At 69.1% G+C, this 13,651-nt stretch overlaps 1 protein-coding gene across 1 annotated transcript in view; it reads left to right on the forward strand.

Annotated features, from left to right (window-relative positions):
• The window catches only part of INTS1 (integrator complex subunit 1), a 28,640-nt gene extending 15,239 nt beyond the window's left edge, over positions 1-13,401 (forward strand). The window contains exons 24-47 of the mRNA XM_060032568.1: positions 497-664; positions 741-852; positions 1,750-1,911; positions 2,613-2,759; positions 3,059-3,157; positions 3,402-3,526; positions 3,894-4,148; positions 4,387-4,546; positions 4,786-4,926; positions 5,092-5,266; positions 5,356-5,482; positions 6,208-6,338; positions 6,824-6,911; positions 7,004-7,230; positions 7,444-7,567; positions 8,509-8,642; positions 9,030-9,222; positions 9,741-9,868; positions 10,149-10,261; positions 11,097-11,210; positions 12,090-12,160; positions 12,529-12,620; positions 12,783-12,892; positions 13,070-13,401. Of these exons, the coding sequence (XP_059888551.1) occupies positions 497-664; positions 741-852; positions 1,750-1,911; positions 2,613-2,759; positions 3,059-3,157; positions 3,402-3,526; positions 3,894-4,148; positions 4,387-4,546; positions 4,786-4,926; positions 5,092-5,266; positions 5,356-5,482; positions 6,208-6,338; positions 6,824-6,911; positions 7,004-7,230; positions 7,444-7,567; positions 8,509-8,642; positions 9,030-9,222; positions 9,741-9,868; positions 10,149-10,261; positions 11,097-11,210; positions 12,090-12,160; positions 12,529-12,620; positions 12,783-12,892; positions 13,070-13,185 (3,312 nt within the window). The 3' untranslated portion in view covers positions 13,186-13,401. The remainder of the gene's footprint in view (positions 1-496; positions 665-740; positions 853-1,749; positions 1,912-2,612; positions 2,760-3,058; positions 3,158-3,401; positions 3,527-3,893; positions 4,149-4,386; positions 4,547-4,785; positions 4,927-5,091; positions 5,267-5,355; positions 5,483-6,207; positions 6,339-6,823; positions 6,912-7,003; positions 7,231-7,443; positions 7,568-8,508; positions 8,643-9,029; positions 9,223-9,740; positions 9,869-10,148; positions 10,262-11,096; positions 11,211-12,089; positions 12,161-12,528; positions 12,621-12,782; positions 12,893-13,069) is intronic.
• The last annotated feature ends 250 nt before the right edge of the window (positions 13,402-13,651 follow it).

Consider the following 13,651-nt stretch of genomic DNA (forward strand, 5'->3'; position numbering starts at 1 on the left):
GGACAGTAATAATTAAAGTCTGGGGCTGGAGGCCTCGCCCTCTGAGTCTGGTCCAGGGGCCAGACTGTCCTCACAGGGCTCAGAGAGTGCGTGCCCCGCGTCACTGCTGCAGGTTTCAAGTAAACGTGGTGTCCGGCTGTTTGCAGACGGCCTTTCCCTTCGGGTCTTGAGAAGCGTGTGTTACTGTCGCTCGAGGGCAGATGGCGCCGTGCCCCATGCCTCGCTCTCCTCTCCGAGCGAGCGGGGCCGGCCCTCTCCAGGGAGCCTGTCACTTCTTGCTGCCCCTCGCGCCCGCTCGGCAGTTGACAGCCCTGCACGGCTGCGGGGCTCTCTCTGCGTGTGGGGCCCTTCCGTCCGTCATCGGCCTGCTGCCCGGTGGCGGGGGGTGGTTGTGCAGAGGGGACGTGGCATCGGGGCGGCCTTCCGAGGGGACGGGGCTGTTGGCCAGGCACGACTGGAGGGGGGCCCCACGCCCTCTGACGCCGTGCTCCCCCAGGACGTGGCCCGGCTCATCGTGGAGCGCTCCACCATCATGTCCCACCTGTTCTCCAAGCGCTCCTGCAGCGCCGAGTCGGACGCCGTGCTGGCCGCCCTGCTCTCCATCTTCTCCCGCTACGTGCAGCGCATGCGCAAGAGCAAGGAGGGCGAGGAGGTCTACAGCTGGGTAAGGCAGGCGGGTGCCCTGGGCCCGGCCCCGCGGCCCTCGCCTCGGCCCGCTCACCCCGCTCCTCTTCCTCCAGTCGGAGTCGCAAGACCAGGTCTTCCTGCGCTGGACTAGTGGGGAGACGGCCACCATGCACATCCTGGTGGTCCATGCCATGGTCATCCTCCTGACGCTGGGGCCGCCCCGCGGTGAGCAGCCCGCGGGCGGTGGGGCTGGGTCTCCCGTGGAGGTGGACCCCCTTCCCTGCCCGTCCTGGGGGCGCACGCGAGAGCCCCACGTGGCGGGACCCCATGCACCGCCGACGCTTCCGATCCACAGGCCGGGGGTTTCCAGACTCCTCGTCGCCTCCGCTCACACGCTGTCCTGTCGTCGTGAGATGCACGTGGGTGTTGCTGGGCACCTCTGTGCCTGCTGCTCTTTGCACTGTGGTTTCTGGAGGTGGAGGTGTCTGCATGGGGCTCTCCAGCCGAGGGGACGCTGGTGCCCAGAGCAGTGAGCCCCAGGTCCTCTCCACAGGCCTGGGGTGTGGCCCTCGGCTCTCTGGCCGTGGGCTGTGTCCAGAGCCGGCTGATCCTCTGGCCTCCTGGAACCTCTCTGCCTGGCAGCCTCTCCTTCCCTCCTCCGTGGCTGACGCTGTGGGCTGCTCTGCCACTTACTTGTGTCCAGGGGAGGCTGGCCTTGTGCTGGCCTGGCCTACTGGCTGCCCGGGGCTTTGTGCAGCCTGAGCCCTGGAAGGAGCCGGTTTGGCCAAGCCCACAGAGCCCAGAGAGCCTGCTGGCCCCAGCCTCACACCGTCCCCTGGGCAGCCTGGCCAGCTCTGCACTTCCGTTTCCTCAACTGGGGCGGGGCGGCGCCGCGATTGTGAGGATTACACAAGTCAGCTGTGCAGAGCCTCTGCCGCTGGGCCGCGCTCAGCTCTGGGTAGATTCTTCTCCGTCCTCTGAAGCCCCTGTTCGCACCTGTAAACCGAGGACACGCTGGCCTTGGCCTTCAGCCTTCAGTGCGGCCGGAGCTCCTAGGGTGGCGAGGTCTGGGAAGGCCTCGCTGAGCCGGCCCTGGTGCTTGCCCTGTTGTCTCTCCCGAAGCTGGTGACGGCGAGTTCCAGGCGCTGCTGGACATCTGGTTCCCAGAGAAGAAGCCCCTGCCCACGGCCTTCTTGGTGGACACGTCGGAAGAGGCGCTGCTGCTGCCCGACTGGCTGAAGCTGCGCATGATCCGCTCGGAGGTCCCGCGCCTCGTGGACGCTGGTACGACCCGGGCGCGGCTCGAGGGGGAGGACCAGGCCTTGCCCTTGCTGTGGGCCTGGTGTGTGTTCTTCCCTCGCCTGGCGGACGCTGGTACGGCCTGGGCGCGGCTCGAGTGGGGCGGGGGGTGGGGGGGAACCAGGCCTTGCCCCCTGCTGTGGGCCTGGGTGTGTTCTAGTTGTGGCCTGTGAGAGAGGACAGCTCGGGGGCCTCGGGGGGGTTCCGGGGCGTCTGTTATTCAGCAGACGTTTGTGGAGCTGTCAGTGCCCTGACAGGTGCCCGCAGGCCCTTGTGGTCAGGCGGGGAGGCTGAGAGCCTCCAGTGAGAAGTGCTGGAGGAGGAACGAAAAAGACCAAGTGGTCCAGGGATTCGGAGGGGAGGAGGAGGAGCTGGGGCCTCCGAGCTGGTTCTGGGGTGCAGAGTGGCCTCGGGCACCCGCCCGTGGTCAGCGTGGTATCCAGCAGAGGTGGCAGGCCGGGCAGTTTGGGGGGTGGCTTGGCTGGGGAAGCGCAGCAGGACACACTCAGGGGAGCCTTGACTCTGAGCTGGAGGGAGCGCAGGGCTGGCCCGCAGCCTCAGGACGCAGGGTGGGGTCCTGAGGACCCAGCAGCCACACTTGGAGCTGCCCTCGGGGCCCTGGGCCCCGCCAGGCCCCGCGGGCCGGGGTCACCGGGTGGCAGTGGCTGAGTGAGAGCCACCCTCAGCCCTGCAGGACCTGGAGCCCCAGCAGCTGCTGCTGTTCGTGCAGTCCTTCGGCATCCCGGTGTCCAGCATGAGCAAACTTCTCCAGTATCTGGACCAGGCGGTGGCCCACGACCCCCAGACCCTGGAGCAGAACATCATGGACAAGAGTGAGAGCCGGGGTCCTCGCCCGAGCACCCCGGGCCCGCCGTGCGGCTGCGGTTGGAGAGCCAGGCTGGGGGTGGAGTGGAACAGCCCCAGGGCAGGGGCTGCGAGCAGGAAGGTGGAGCTGCGTCCACCCCTCGGGTTGGAGGGTGGAGGGAGCTGCGGGCGCTGCCTGATTCTCTGCAGAAAGGCCTTGTCGCCCAGCTTCCCGGGTCCTGGGGAGGCTTGGAGCTCTGCGGGCACCATGCGGAGGGCTTCCCTCCTCCCTGGGGGCCCGTGTTTACCCGTGGCTGCCTCCCTGCAGATTACATGGCTCACCTGGTCGAGGTCCAGCACGAGCGAGGGGCGTCCGGAGGCCAGACTTTCCACTCCCTGCTCACAGCCTCCCTGCCCGCCCGGCGAGGTACCCACCCATCCCGGCTCGCACGGCCACTCGGGAAGCGTTTGCTTCTGCCCGGCGTCCGGGCTTCTGTTTATGGGCCCACAGGCGAGGCTGGGAGTCCCGGGGAGAGAGCCCTCTGCAGGGCCTGGGAGCCCCCTCCTCTCTGGGCGGTGGGCCGCCGGGCGAGCCTGGCCGTGGTCGGCATGGTCCCCGCCACAGCTGGCCGTGATGGCCTCTCAGCCGCCCTGCTCCTCCTTCCCTGCAGACAGCACGGAGGCGCCGAAACCCAAAAGCAGCCCAGAGCAGCCACCGGGTCAGGGCAGGCCCCGGGCCGTGACACAGGTGCGGGTTCTGGGCCCCGAGGACGACCTGGCCAGCATGCTCCTGCAGGTACGGCCCCCCTCCTCCCTGGTCCCTCCTCCCGCCTGGAATCCATGGCCAGGGGTTCCCTGGGCACGTTTGTTCTCGCCCCCTCCTCACAGTGACAGGCGCTGCAGAGCGGTGGTGCACGGTTTCCATCTTCACGCTTACACGCCCGTATGCGCACGTGTGTGCACAGCTCCACGCGCTCTTTCCTGGGCCTGTTGCCACGGGCCTCGTCCCAGTCCTTGGCCCCCACCCCACGCCCCTCTGGAGAGTCTGCTGGGGACCGGGCACGCCAGTGCCAACTGCCGGCAGCCTCTGTGGGGTCGGGGTGTGGGCTCTGGGGAAGGCCCCACCTGCCAGCCGCGTGGTCCTGATGGATGCCTTTCTCCAGATCTTCCCGCTGAGCCCCAGCCCGCGGTGGCAGAGCTCCAGTGCGCGCCCTGTAGCCCTGGCGCTGCAGCAGGCCCTGGGCCGGGAGCTGGCGCGAGTCCGCCAGGGGAGCCCCGAGGTGCCAGGCGTCGCGGTGCGCCTCCTGCAGGCCCTCGCCACCCTGCTGAGCTCCCCGCACGGCGGCGCCCTGGTCATGGCCATGCACCAGAGCCACTTCCTCGCCTGCCCTCTGCTGCGCCAGCTCTGCCAGTACCAGGTGGGCCCCGGCGCAGCCCCGCACCTCGCCGCCCGAGTCCCCGCGCCCGGGCTCTGCCCCCGTGCGTGCCCACGTGTGTGCTACCTCCTTGGTCGTTTCTCTCTGAGCCCTGTGAGGACAGGCGACAGCAGACCCCTCATGGGCTGTGGGTATGGGCGCTGGAGGGGCCCCCACTGTGGCAGGCGGGATGGTTCCGCCCGGCCCTGGCCCTGTCTGAGCCGTGCTGCGCTGTCCCCAGCGCTGTGTGCCCCAGGACACCGGCTTCTCGTCGCGCTTCCTCAAAGTGCTCGTGCAGACCCTGCAGTGGCTGGACAGCCCCGCCGTGGAGGCCGGGCCTCTGCAGGCCCAGCTCAAGCTGTTTGCCGCCCAGTACTCGGCACGGCGCCGGATCAGCGATGGTGAGGCAGGGTCAATGGTGCCGGCGGGGGTCCTGGGCTCTCTGCCATCGCGTCGGGGGGACCGGGGCCTTGTTCCCAGATGGGCCCCGGGTGGCGTCAGGGTGAGTGGGGCCCAGTGGTTTGGGGGTCGGGGCACTGGGAAGGCCCCCCAGGGGGGAGCGTACGTGTGGGAACCGAGGAGAGTCGCCTGCCCGGCACCCCGGCAGGAGTCCCGTGGGTCACACAGCGCTCCCCTGCAGTGCGGAGCGGGTTCCTGCACCTGGCAGAGGCCCTGACGTTCCGCGGGGACCCGGAAGTGGTCAGCTCCACCATCCGCGCCATCGCGGCCACTCTCAAGTCTGGGGAGGGGTGTGACGTGGAGCCCGAGCTTATCAGCAAAGGTACTCGGGCCCCGGGCGCCACAAAGACCCCGCCTCGCTGCCTCGCACGCAGGTCCCTCTCCTGGGCGCCCCCAGAACAGGGCCCAGGGGCGGGGCTCTCTGTCCTCACGTCCGGTGGCCCCCCGAGCTGGAGTGACACAGGGGCCCTCTCTGCCCCACCCTCAGTCCTCCGGGGTCTGGTTGCCATGAGGTCGCCTCACCTGGAGGAGCTGCTGGCCGCGATCTTCTCCGCTGCCTCCGCCTTCCCGGCCTCGGGGCCCGTGTCCGTGGTGAGCTCACTGCTGCTGCAGGAGAAGGGGGAGCCCCCGGCCCTGGGGAAGCAGGACTCTGACGGCTGCAGGTGAGCCGGCGGGGCGGGGGCCGGCTGGGAGGGGGAGCGGGGGGCGGCCCTGGCCGGCCGCGTCTGAGCCCACCCCACCTTCCCTGCAGCCTGGAGGCTGTGTGGCTGGGACCCTGCTCGGGGCTCCTTGTCGACTGGCTGGAGATGCTGGACCCCGAGGTGATCAGCAGCTGCCCTGACCTGCAGCAGCGGCTGCTGTTCTCCCAGAGCAGCAAGGTGGGCCTCGTTCGCGCACGGCGCCCTGGGCCCACAGTCCGCCCGGCAGCCCCAGGGTGGGGCTGGCTCTCTGTCAGTTCCAGCAGATCCGATGCCGGAGTCTCAGTGGCCAGACGGGTCCCATGTTTCCTCTGAGTGGGTCACCACAGCTGGCCAGATCTGGCCACGGAGGCGGGCGGGGGGTGGGTGGATGGGTCCTTTGTGGGCTCAGGTCCTCACAGGGCACGAGGCGGTGGGGGGAGTGGAGCTCAGCACCCCCTGACGGGGGGTGGGGTCCTCAGAGGGGTCGGAGCCCATGTCAGGGCTCTGCGGGGGTGGCGGGGTCCCCCAGCTCATCTGGCCGTGGGGAAGGTGAGGAAACACTGACCAGATGGCCGGGGAGGGGCTGGGCATCCCCTGCCCGTGGTCCCGCCACACGCTGGTGGGTCTGCGCTTCTGAGAGCGGCGGTCACGCTCCCGCGCCCCCCGCCTGCCCAGGTGTTCCCACACCCAGGGTTTTGCTCGCGTGTCTCCTGGTCTCTGAGGAGTGGATTCGGTTCAGCCCGTGCTTAATCTGCGGAGTGACCGGCCGGGCTGGGTGGCTTCCCGGGCGGGAGCCTCGGATCTGCCCCGAAACGGACACCTTCCTCTGCTCTGTGCTGGCACACGTGGGCTGTCACCTGCTGACGCTACAGGGCAGAGCCGTCAGCCCGGCGGGGACCATCCCAGGTTTCCTCCCTTCCCAGGGCAAAGGCCATCCTGGCCCGCAGGTGCCGTCTTTCCGACCCTACCTCTTAGCCCTGCTCACGCACCAGTCCAACTGGTCCACGCTGCACCAGTGTATCCACATCCTGCTGGGCAAGAACCGGGAGCAGAGGTGAGTCCCCCAGACCTCTGTCCCCCACCGGCAGGTCTGTTCCTGCCACAGGCAGCGTGGGCCTTGGGGTGCCCCGCGGCAGCCGCCCTGCCCAGACTCCTCCGGGAGCCGACTTTGGAGGGCAGTGTCGGGGGCCTCGGTGGGGGGCTCTGATCCAGCAGCCTTCCCCCGGCGTCCTCAGGGACCGAGGCCCTCCTGCCTGGCCCGGTGTCCCTTCCCCGGGTGACCAGCAGGCAGACAGTCGGCTTCACTGTCCTCCGGTCGTGTGAATGGCTGGCGTCCGTGCTGTGCTGCAGGGGTGCCAGGGGCCTCTGTGCGCGGCTGCAAGCGTGGGGCGGGGTGGGGCCAACCTTAGCTTTGCCACTGTGAGCTGCAGAGAGGTCGGGTGGGGCGGCCCGCGTCCCCTGACGGCTGACCTGGGCACCACCCCCCCGCCCGCCTGGAGACGCGCCTGGTGCTCAGCCAGGCCGCCCCGCCGCCTCCAGGTTCGACCCCTCGGCCTCCCTGGACTTCCTCTGGGCCTGCATCCACATGCCTCGCATCTGGCAGGGCAGGGACCAGCGCACCCCTCAGGCAGGTGTTGGGGCGTCCCCTGCCCGCAGGGTGGGGTGGCGGGCGGGCGTGGCGAGACGCGCCCGGGCCTGACTGGCGGTGTGCGGCTGCAGAAGCGGCGGGAGGAGTTGGTGCTGCACGTCCAGGCCCCGGAGCTCATCGGCCTGGCGGAGCTGATCCTGGCGGAGGCAGAGGCCAGGAGCCAGGACGGGGATGCCAGCGCCTGCAGCCTTCTCCAGGCCCGGCTGCCCCTGCTGCTCAGCTGCTGCCGCGGTGACGATGAGGGCGTCAGGAAGGTGACGGCGCACCTGACGAGCTGCATCCCGCAGTGGGCTGACAGGTGAGGGTGCTGGACGCCGGGCTCCGGGGCCCCCGCCCGTCCCCTTGTCCTTGTGGTGGGAGGCCGCGGCTCAGACGTGAGCACCGTGGGAGCGAGCCCAGGCCGCCAGTGGGGGTGCGGTAGGGCTGAGGGGCCTGGCACGCCAGCTCTGCACGCAGTGGCAACAGCGGCTCCCCGGTCCCGCGGCCACCCCGAGTCTCTGGTCTCTCGCAGCGTGCTGGGCAGGCGTTGCCGAGACCTGCTCGTGCACCTCTACCTGCAGCGGCCAGACCTCCGGGTGCCTGTGCCTGACGTCCTGCTGCACAGCGAAGGGGCCGCCGGCAGCAGCGTCTGCAAGGTAAAGCCCTACGGGGTCATCGGGGCCGCCTTTGTCCTTCACTGGGAGGTAGAAATGCCTTTTCTCGGATCGAAAGACAAAAGAGGCCCCTGGTGAGTGCCGATGGCACGTCTGAGGGCAGAGCCTGCCCTGCCACCCTCGCCTGTCCGACCTCTCGAAGGGTCTGGAAACGATCTTTTCCTCCTCCAAGAAGTCCTCTGGGTGTGGAGCAGGGGAGAGTGGGTGTCCCCCCTCGTTCCCTAATAAGGGACCGTTGACTACAGCAGGCCGCGTGGTGCGTGTGTGACGGTGTTGCATGCGGCCCAGCACCCCCATCCCTTCCTGGCTGCCTGCCGTGGCGCTGGCCTTTGGCCCAGCGTGGGGCCTCCGTGCGCGGGTCTGCGTGGCATCTGCCTTCACCTCCCTTGGGTGATGGCGGGGGAAGGGGGGTCTGGTGGGCCCCCTGCCCGTGTTCCCTGGGCTGGACCCTGGAGTCGGATCTGCCGCCTGCCCTGCTTCCCGGGACGGGGAGGGAAGTTGATGTTTTTCCAGTTGTGCTTCCTTCCACTTTCGTGTGTTACTTGTTTTGCACACCTGGAATTACGCTATATCAGTAAGGTTGGTTTTCCTCGTCCAAGCTAACACGGGGCTTTTATCCTGTTTGTGTGGAGAGGGTGACCTCACACACCACGTGCTGAGCTTGGCTGGGAGCTCTGGCCACAGCCTCTTGAGCCCCAGGAGCAGCAGAAGGCACTGGGGGAACACTCTGGGTCGCTGCACAGGTCCTTAGGGGCCACACCAGGGCCTTGGGGTCCGGGGGCCTTGGAGCAGGTGCCCGCACACTGCCCGGGGAGCCCCATCGTAGCCCCTGCGGCGGTGGGCGGCGGACTTGGCGGGGGGCGGACAGGTAGGGTGCGAGGGCTGCAGGCGGCCCCGGCTCTGACCACCCCCGTCCCTCCCAGCTGGACGGCCTCATTCACCGCTTCGTCACCCTCCTCGCGGACACCAGTGACTCCCGGGCGGCCGAGAACCGAGTGGCCGATGCCAACGTGGCCTGTCGGAAGCTGGCTGTGGCCCACCCCATCCTGTTGCTCAGGTACCGCCTGGCCTGTCCCACCTGCAGCCCGAGTGGGCACAGCTCGCTGTCAGGGTGCCCTCCCCGCCCCAGCCTGGAGCGGCTCCCACACCAGGCGTTCCTGTAAGGCGGGCTCTGCGGCTAAGAGCGGGTGGACGGACACCGTGGTGGTGTCGCCACGGGCAGCCAGGGCCTCGGCTGCTTCCTGACTGAGCTGAGTCTCGGGGGTAGGGGCCTGGTGGACGCGGGAGAGGGTGGGTCAGGTGAGTGGCCCAGGACATCACGGTGGCGGTTAGCGGGCTCCGGGTGGTCTCCAAGTGCAAGTTGATGTCGGCCCTTGGAGCGGGGGGTGGGGAGGGGGGCCGGGGGAGATGGCCCAGGACCACCGAGCGCACACGTCGCCCCCAGGCACCTGCCCATGATCGCCGCCCTCCTGCACGGCCGCAGCCACCTCAACTTCCAGGAGTTCCGGCAGCAGAGCCACCTGACCTTCTTCCTGCACGTGCTGGGCATCCTGGAGCTGCTGCAGCCGCACGTGTTCCAGAGCGAGCACCAGGGGGCGCTATGGGACTGCCTGCTCTCCTTTCTCCGCCTGCTGCTGGTGGGTGCCCCACCCACCCTCGGGGGCCCGGGCGTCCCCAGGGGTCGGGTGCCCGGTCCCTCTCCCTGTGCCCCTGTCAGCCGGTGCCCCTGCTCGCCCTGCCTGCTCCCTCCACCATTCTGAGCTCTCCCCATTCAGCTCGTGCCCCTTCTGGTCCCACGACTCTGGCAGCCCCGGTCTTCCTGACCAGGACTGAGGGTCCGTCCCCTTGTCCACCTGAGGCGGCTGGGTGAGGGCACAGCCCTTGGCTGCATCGGGCACGGCCAGGCCACCTGCCTGTCTGGTACCTTCACCCGGGGAAGGCCCCCAGCTGCTCACGTGCCTGGGGAGACCCCACGCTCCTCAGGGTTCAGGAGGGACAAGGCCGCTCCTGACCCTTAGGGACCTTAACATGCGCCCGGCAAGGGCGGCGTGCTGGCGGTGTCCAGGGTGTACTGTGGGGCTCCAGGGGGAGCGACGCGGGCAAGACGGGATGCTTCAGGCCCTGGATGCTTTCCCCCTCGCGCTTCCCTTTGCAGAACTACAGGAAGTCCTCCCGCCACCTGGCCCCCTTCATCAGCAAGTTCGTGCAGTTCACCCACAAGTACATCACCTGCAATGCCCCGGCCGCCATTGCCTTCCTGCAGAAACACTCCGACGCGCTCCAGTGAGTGTGCGCGTCTGGCACGGCTCCTCTCCGGCCAGGGTCCCGTCGTGGCGGTGCTCAGGGCTGGGAGCTCCCAAGGGGCGTGCTGGCGGGGATGGACACTGCCCACGGCGCCGAGGCCCGGGGCGGCAGGGCTGTAGATGCTGGGTCTGCGCCGGGGTCATTCTGAGCTGGCTTCCTCCTCCCTCGGCGCCCGGGGCACCTCCTGAGCCCCTGCCCACGGGGCCCTGCCTGCCTCCCACCTGTGGCATGGTGCTCACGGAGAACCTTGCTCCCCCAGTGACCTGTCCTTCGACAGCAGTGACCTGGTGATGCTCAAGTCGCTCCTGGCGGGGCTGAGCCTTCCCAGCAGGGACGGCAGGGCCGACCGCGGCCTGGACGAAGAGGGCGAGGGTGAGTGGGGCCGGGGCTGCGGGCTGCACTGCCCTGGGCGTCCCTCGGGCATCGTTGGCCCTGGGTCCGTGACACGCGCAAAGCACCGAGTCGTGTTGTGGCCAGCGAGACCTACAGCACCTGCCCTCTGTGGGACCAACCAGGCCCCTCTGCTCTCTGTCCCCGTGCCCACCCGGGGGCCCCTGCAGTGGGGCGACCCGGCGCCTGCAGCATTGTGTCTAGCGGGCGTGCGGTGGATTGTGAGCGGGCCGAGTGCCCGGGGCCCAGGGCCCTTCACGGCCATTCGCCCTGCTTTTGCCAAGTCGCTGGCGTCGAGTGTGACTCTGGGCCGTCCACGGACGCCTAGCACAGCGCTCTGCACGCAGGCGCCTTTATTGAGCACCTGCCGTGTGCCAGGGGCAGCAGGGAAGGCCGCGCGCCGTGTGGTGGGTGAGAGGCTCGAGAGAGCAGCGCCGTGCCTCCCGGGCAGCTCCGTGTGGTGGGTGAGAGGCTAGAGAGAGCAGCGCCGCGCCTCCCGAGCAGCTCCGTGTGGTGGGTGAGAGGCTAGAGAGAGCAGCGCCGCGCCTCCCGGGCAGCTCCCAGCAGCTCGTCGTTCCAGCACATTTATTGAGCGCCCATTGTGTACCAGGCACCGTGCTCAGCCCAGGGCAGGGGCCGCATCTTTGGGGGTCTGGTGTGATTCCGGGCGCTGCTCAGCGAGGCTGCCCCTCGCTTACGCACATGGATCCCACGGCCTCGGTGTCGAGTGTGTCCGGGGCTCTTGGGCCCTCTGGACGGTGGCCTGGGGCGGGCCGTCCTTGTCTCCATCCGACAGCACTGGCCTCCTGTCTTGCAGACGAGGGCTTGGCTGGCCCCCTGCCTCTGGTCAGCGTCTCCCTCTTCACCCCTCTGACTGCAGCTGAAGTGGCCCCCTATGTGAAGAGGCTTTCCCGGGGCCAGACGGTCGAGGGTAAGTCTGGGGGTTTGGCTCCCCCAGGCCCAGTTGGCCCCGCGGTGGGTGGTGGCCTCCCTTTCTGTCCCTGCAGCATCCTGGGTCCCACAGCGGCCCTTGGCCGTCCAGGCTTCTCCTGGGGGTGCGGGGGGGGCATCCAGAAGACAGCAGGGCCCCTGCCAGGTCCCGGGAGGAGCTGGGCTCTTTCCTCAGAGTGGGAATAGGGGTGGGTAGAGAGGGCGTCGGAGGGAGAAGCGGGACTGGAGACTGGGGGCGGCTCCTCTGCTGGCCAGTGGTGCTGGGGAGCCCCCTGGAGTCCCCGTAGATACCGAGGAAGAGGGGCCTGGCGGGGAGCTGGCCGACAGCCCCTGGTCCCCTACGGGGGAGCCGAGGGCCTGGGTGGCCACCTGCAGGGAGGGGCAGGGCCATGTTTCTGCAGTGTGGCTTTGGGGCAGCCGGGGCAGACATCCGGGGAGCGTGGTGCAGATGCAGATCCCTGGGCCCCTCAGAAACCTCTGAAAGCCTGGTCGACCAGCACCTCCGGTTTGGGGTCGCTGGCTCGGTAGTTGGGAAGGCAGCGGAACCCCCAGTGATTTCTGTCCCAAGGTGCTGGGGGCCCCTTGGCCTGAGCAAGCACTAGGGATGCTATGGAAGCTCCAGGAGGCAATGGCGCTGACGTTATGAGCAGCCGTGCTACACCTGTAGAACCAGGTCCCTCCAGCAGAGCCTGTGCTGAGGCCGGGCCAGGGTCCCTGCCCGGCAGGTGTGCTGTGGGGCAGCGGGCTCTGGCCCCAGGACTCCACCACTCCTGCCTCTGGGCTGTGTGGGGGACAGGTTCGCCCCCGAGCCCAGCAGCTGCAGCCCGGCCCTCAACAACACGCTTTCTACCCATCTTAGATCTGTTGGAGGTTCTGAGCGATGTGGACGAGATGTCCCGGCGGAGACCCGAGATCCTGGGCTTCTTCTCGGTGCGGGAGCTGCCATGTGCCCAGAGGAACTGGGACACGTGTCAGAGGCTGGGGCGGGAGGGCAAAGGCACACTGGGCCCCGAACGGGGACGCCGCCCCCACCCTCCTTCCTGCTGGGCACCCAGCTCAGCCCGCAGCGGCTGGGCTTTGGGGCGGGCGCCACGTCTGACTGCGGCCCCGTCCCAGATGTTCAGTCCCGCCCAGAACTGAGGCGGCCGCTCCTCCGCTCTGCGCTGGGCCTCCTGTGTGCTTCATGGGTCCCGAGGTCCCAGGGCCCAGCGACGGGGGTGTTGAGGGGGCTGGAGGCTTAGGGAGCGGGGTCCCCTGATGGGAGGGTGGCCCTGCTGACACCGCCCCTGCCCCCGCAGACCAGTCTGCAGCGGCTGATGAGCTCAGCTGAGGAGTCCTGCCGCAGCCTGGCCTTCAGCCTGGCCCTGCGCTCCATCCAGAGCAACCCCAGGTGAGCCGGCGTCACCTGCCACCACGGGCCGCCCGGTGCCCTGGGCCAGGCCTCCCACTCCTCCTGTCCGGTGGGGCCCGGCGCGGGGCTCTGGGGAGGCGTCGGGGCCTTGGCCGTCTTGGCACGGGGGGAGGTGCCAACCTGAGCACGTGGCTCTTCCAGCATCGCAGCCGACTTCCTGCCCACGTTCATGTACTGCTTGGGCAGCCGGGACTTCGAAGTAGCGCAGACGGCCCTCCGGAACCTGCCGGAGTACACCCTCCTCTGCCAGGGTGAGTCTGCCCCGACCCCACCCACCCAGGCCCCGGTGCCCCCGGAGGCCTCGGTACCCGGGGCCGGGCTCTCGCGGAAAGACCAGAGGCTCCACTTCTGAGAGCTGCCTGACGACCTGGCCACCGCGGCCAGGATGTCGGGCAGCACAGCCTGACAGGGTCTCCGTCTGTCCCCAGAGCACGCAGCCGTGCTGCTGCACCGGGCCTTCCTGGTGGGCATGTACGGCCAGATGGACACCAGCGCCCAGATCTCTGAGGCCCTGAGGATCCTGCACATGGAGGCTGTGATGTGAGCCGGGTCCACTGGTGGTCTCCTCCGGGAGCACCAAGGCAGGCAGGGCCAGTACTCAGAGCCCACGCCCAGCCACCCCGGCCAGCAGTGTGGGTGCCGTCTGCCCCGGAAGCTGTCCCACCTGCGGAGTGACGGGGGGCACAGCCCAGCTGGGAGGGGATGCTGACATCCTAGCGAGTCGAGGCGAGGGGCTGGGTTCAAATGAAACGTTTTGAACTCCGCGACGCTGCTGCCTGTGTGGTTTGCCTCCTTGGAGACCCCGGGAGTGAGTGGGACCTGGGAGCTTGGAGCCCTGCCCCCAGGGCCCGGCCAGCCTGCCTGCTCCTGGGCAGGCATGTGGCGGTGTCCGTCTGGAGACAGGAGGGCGCCCGCCTGCTGGGCACAGTCTCGGCCTTTCCTCCCTGCCCTCCACCCAGCTCCCCACTTTCAGGCAGCATCGGGGTTGGGGGAGAGCTGACAGTGCCCGG

This window comes from Delphinus delphis, chromosome 15 (genome assembly GCF_949987515.2).
Source record: "Delphinus delphis chromosome 15, mDelDel1.2, whole genome shotgun sequence".
Taxonomy (NCBI): Eukaryota; Metazoa; Chordata; class Mammalia; order Artiodactyla; family Delphinidae; genus Delphinus; species Delphinus delphis.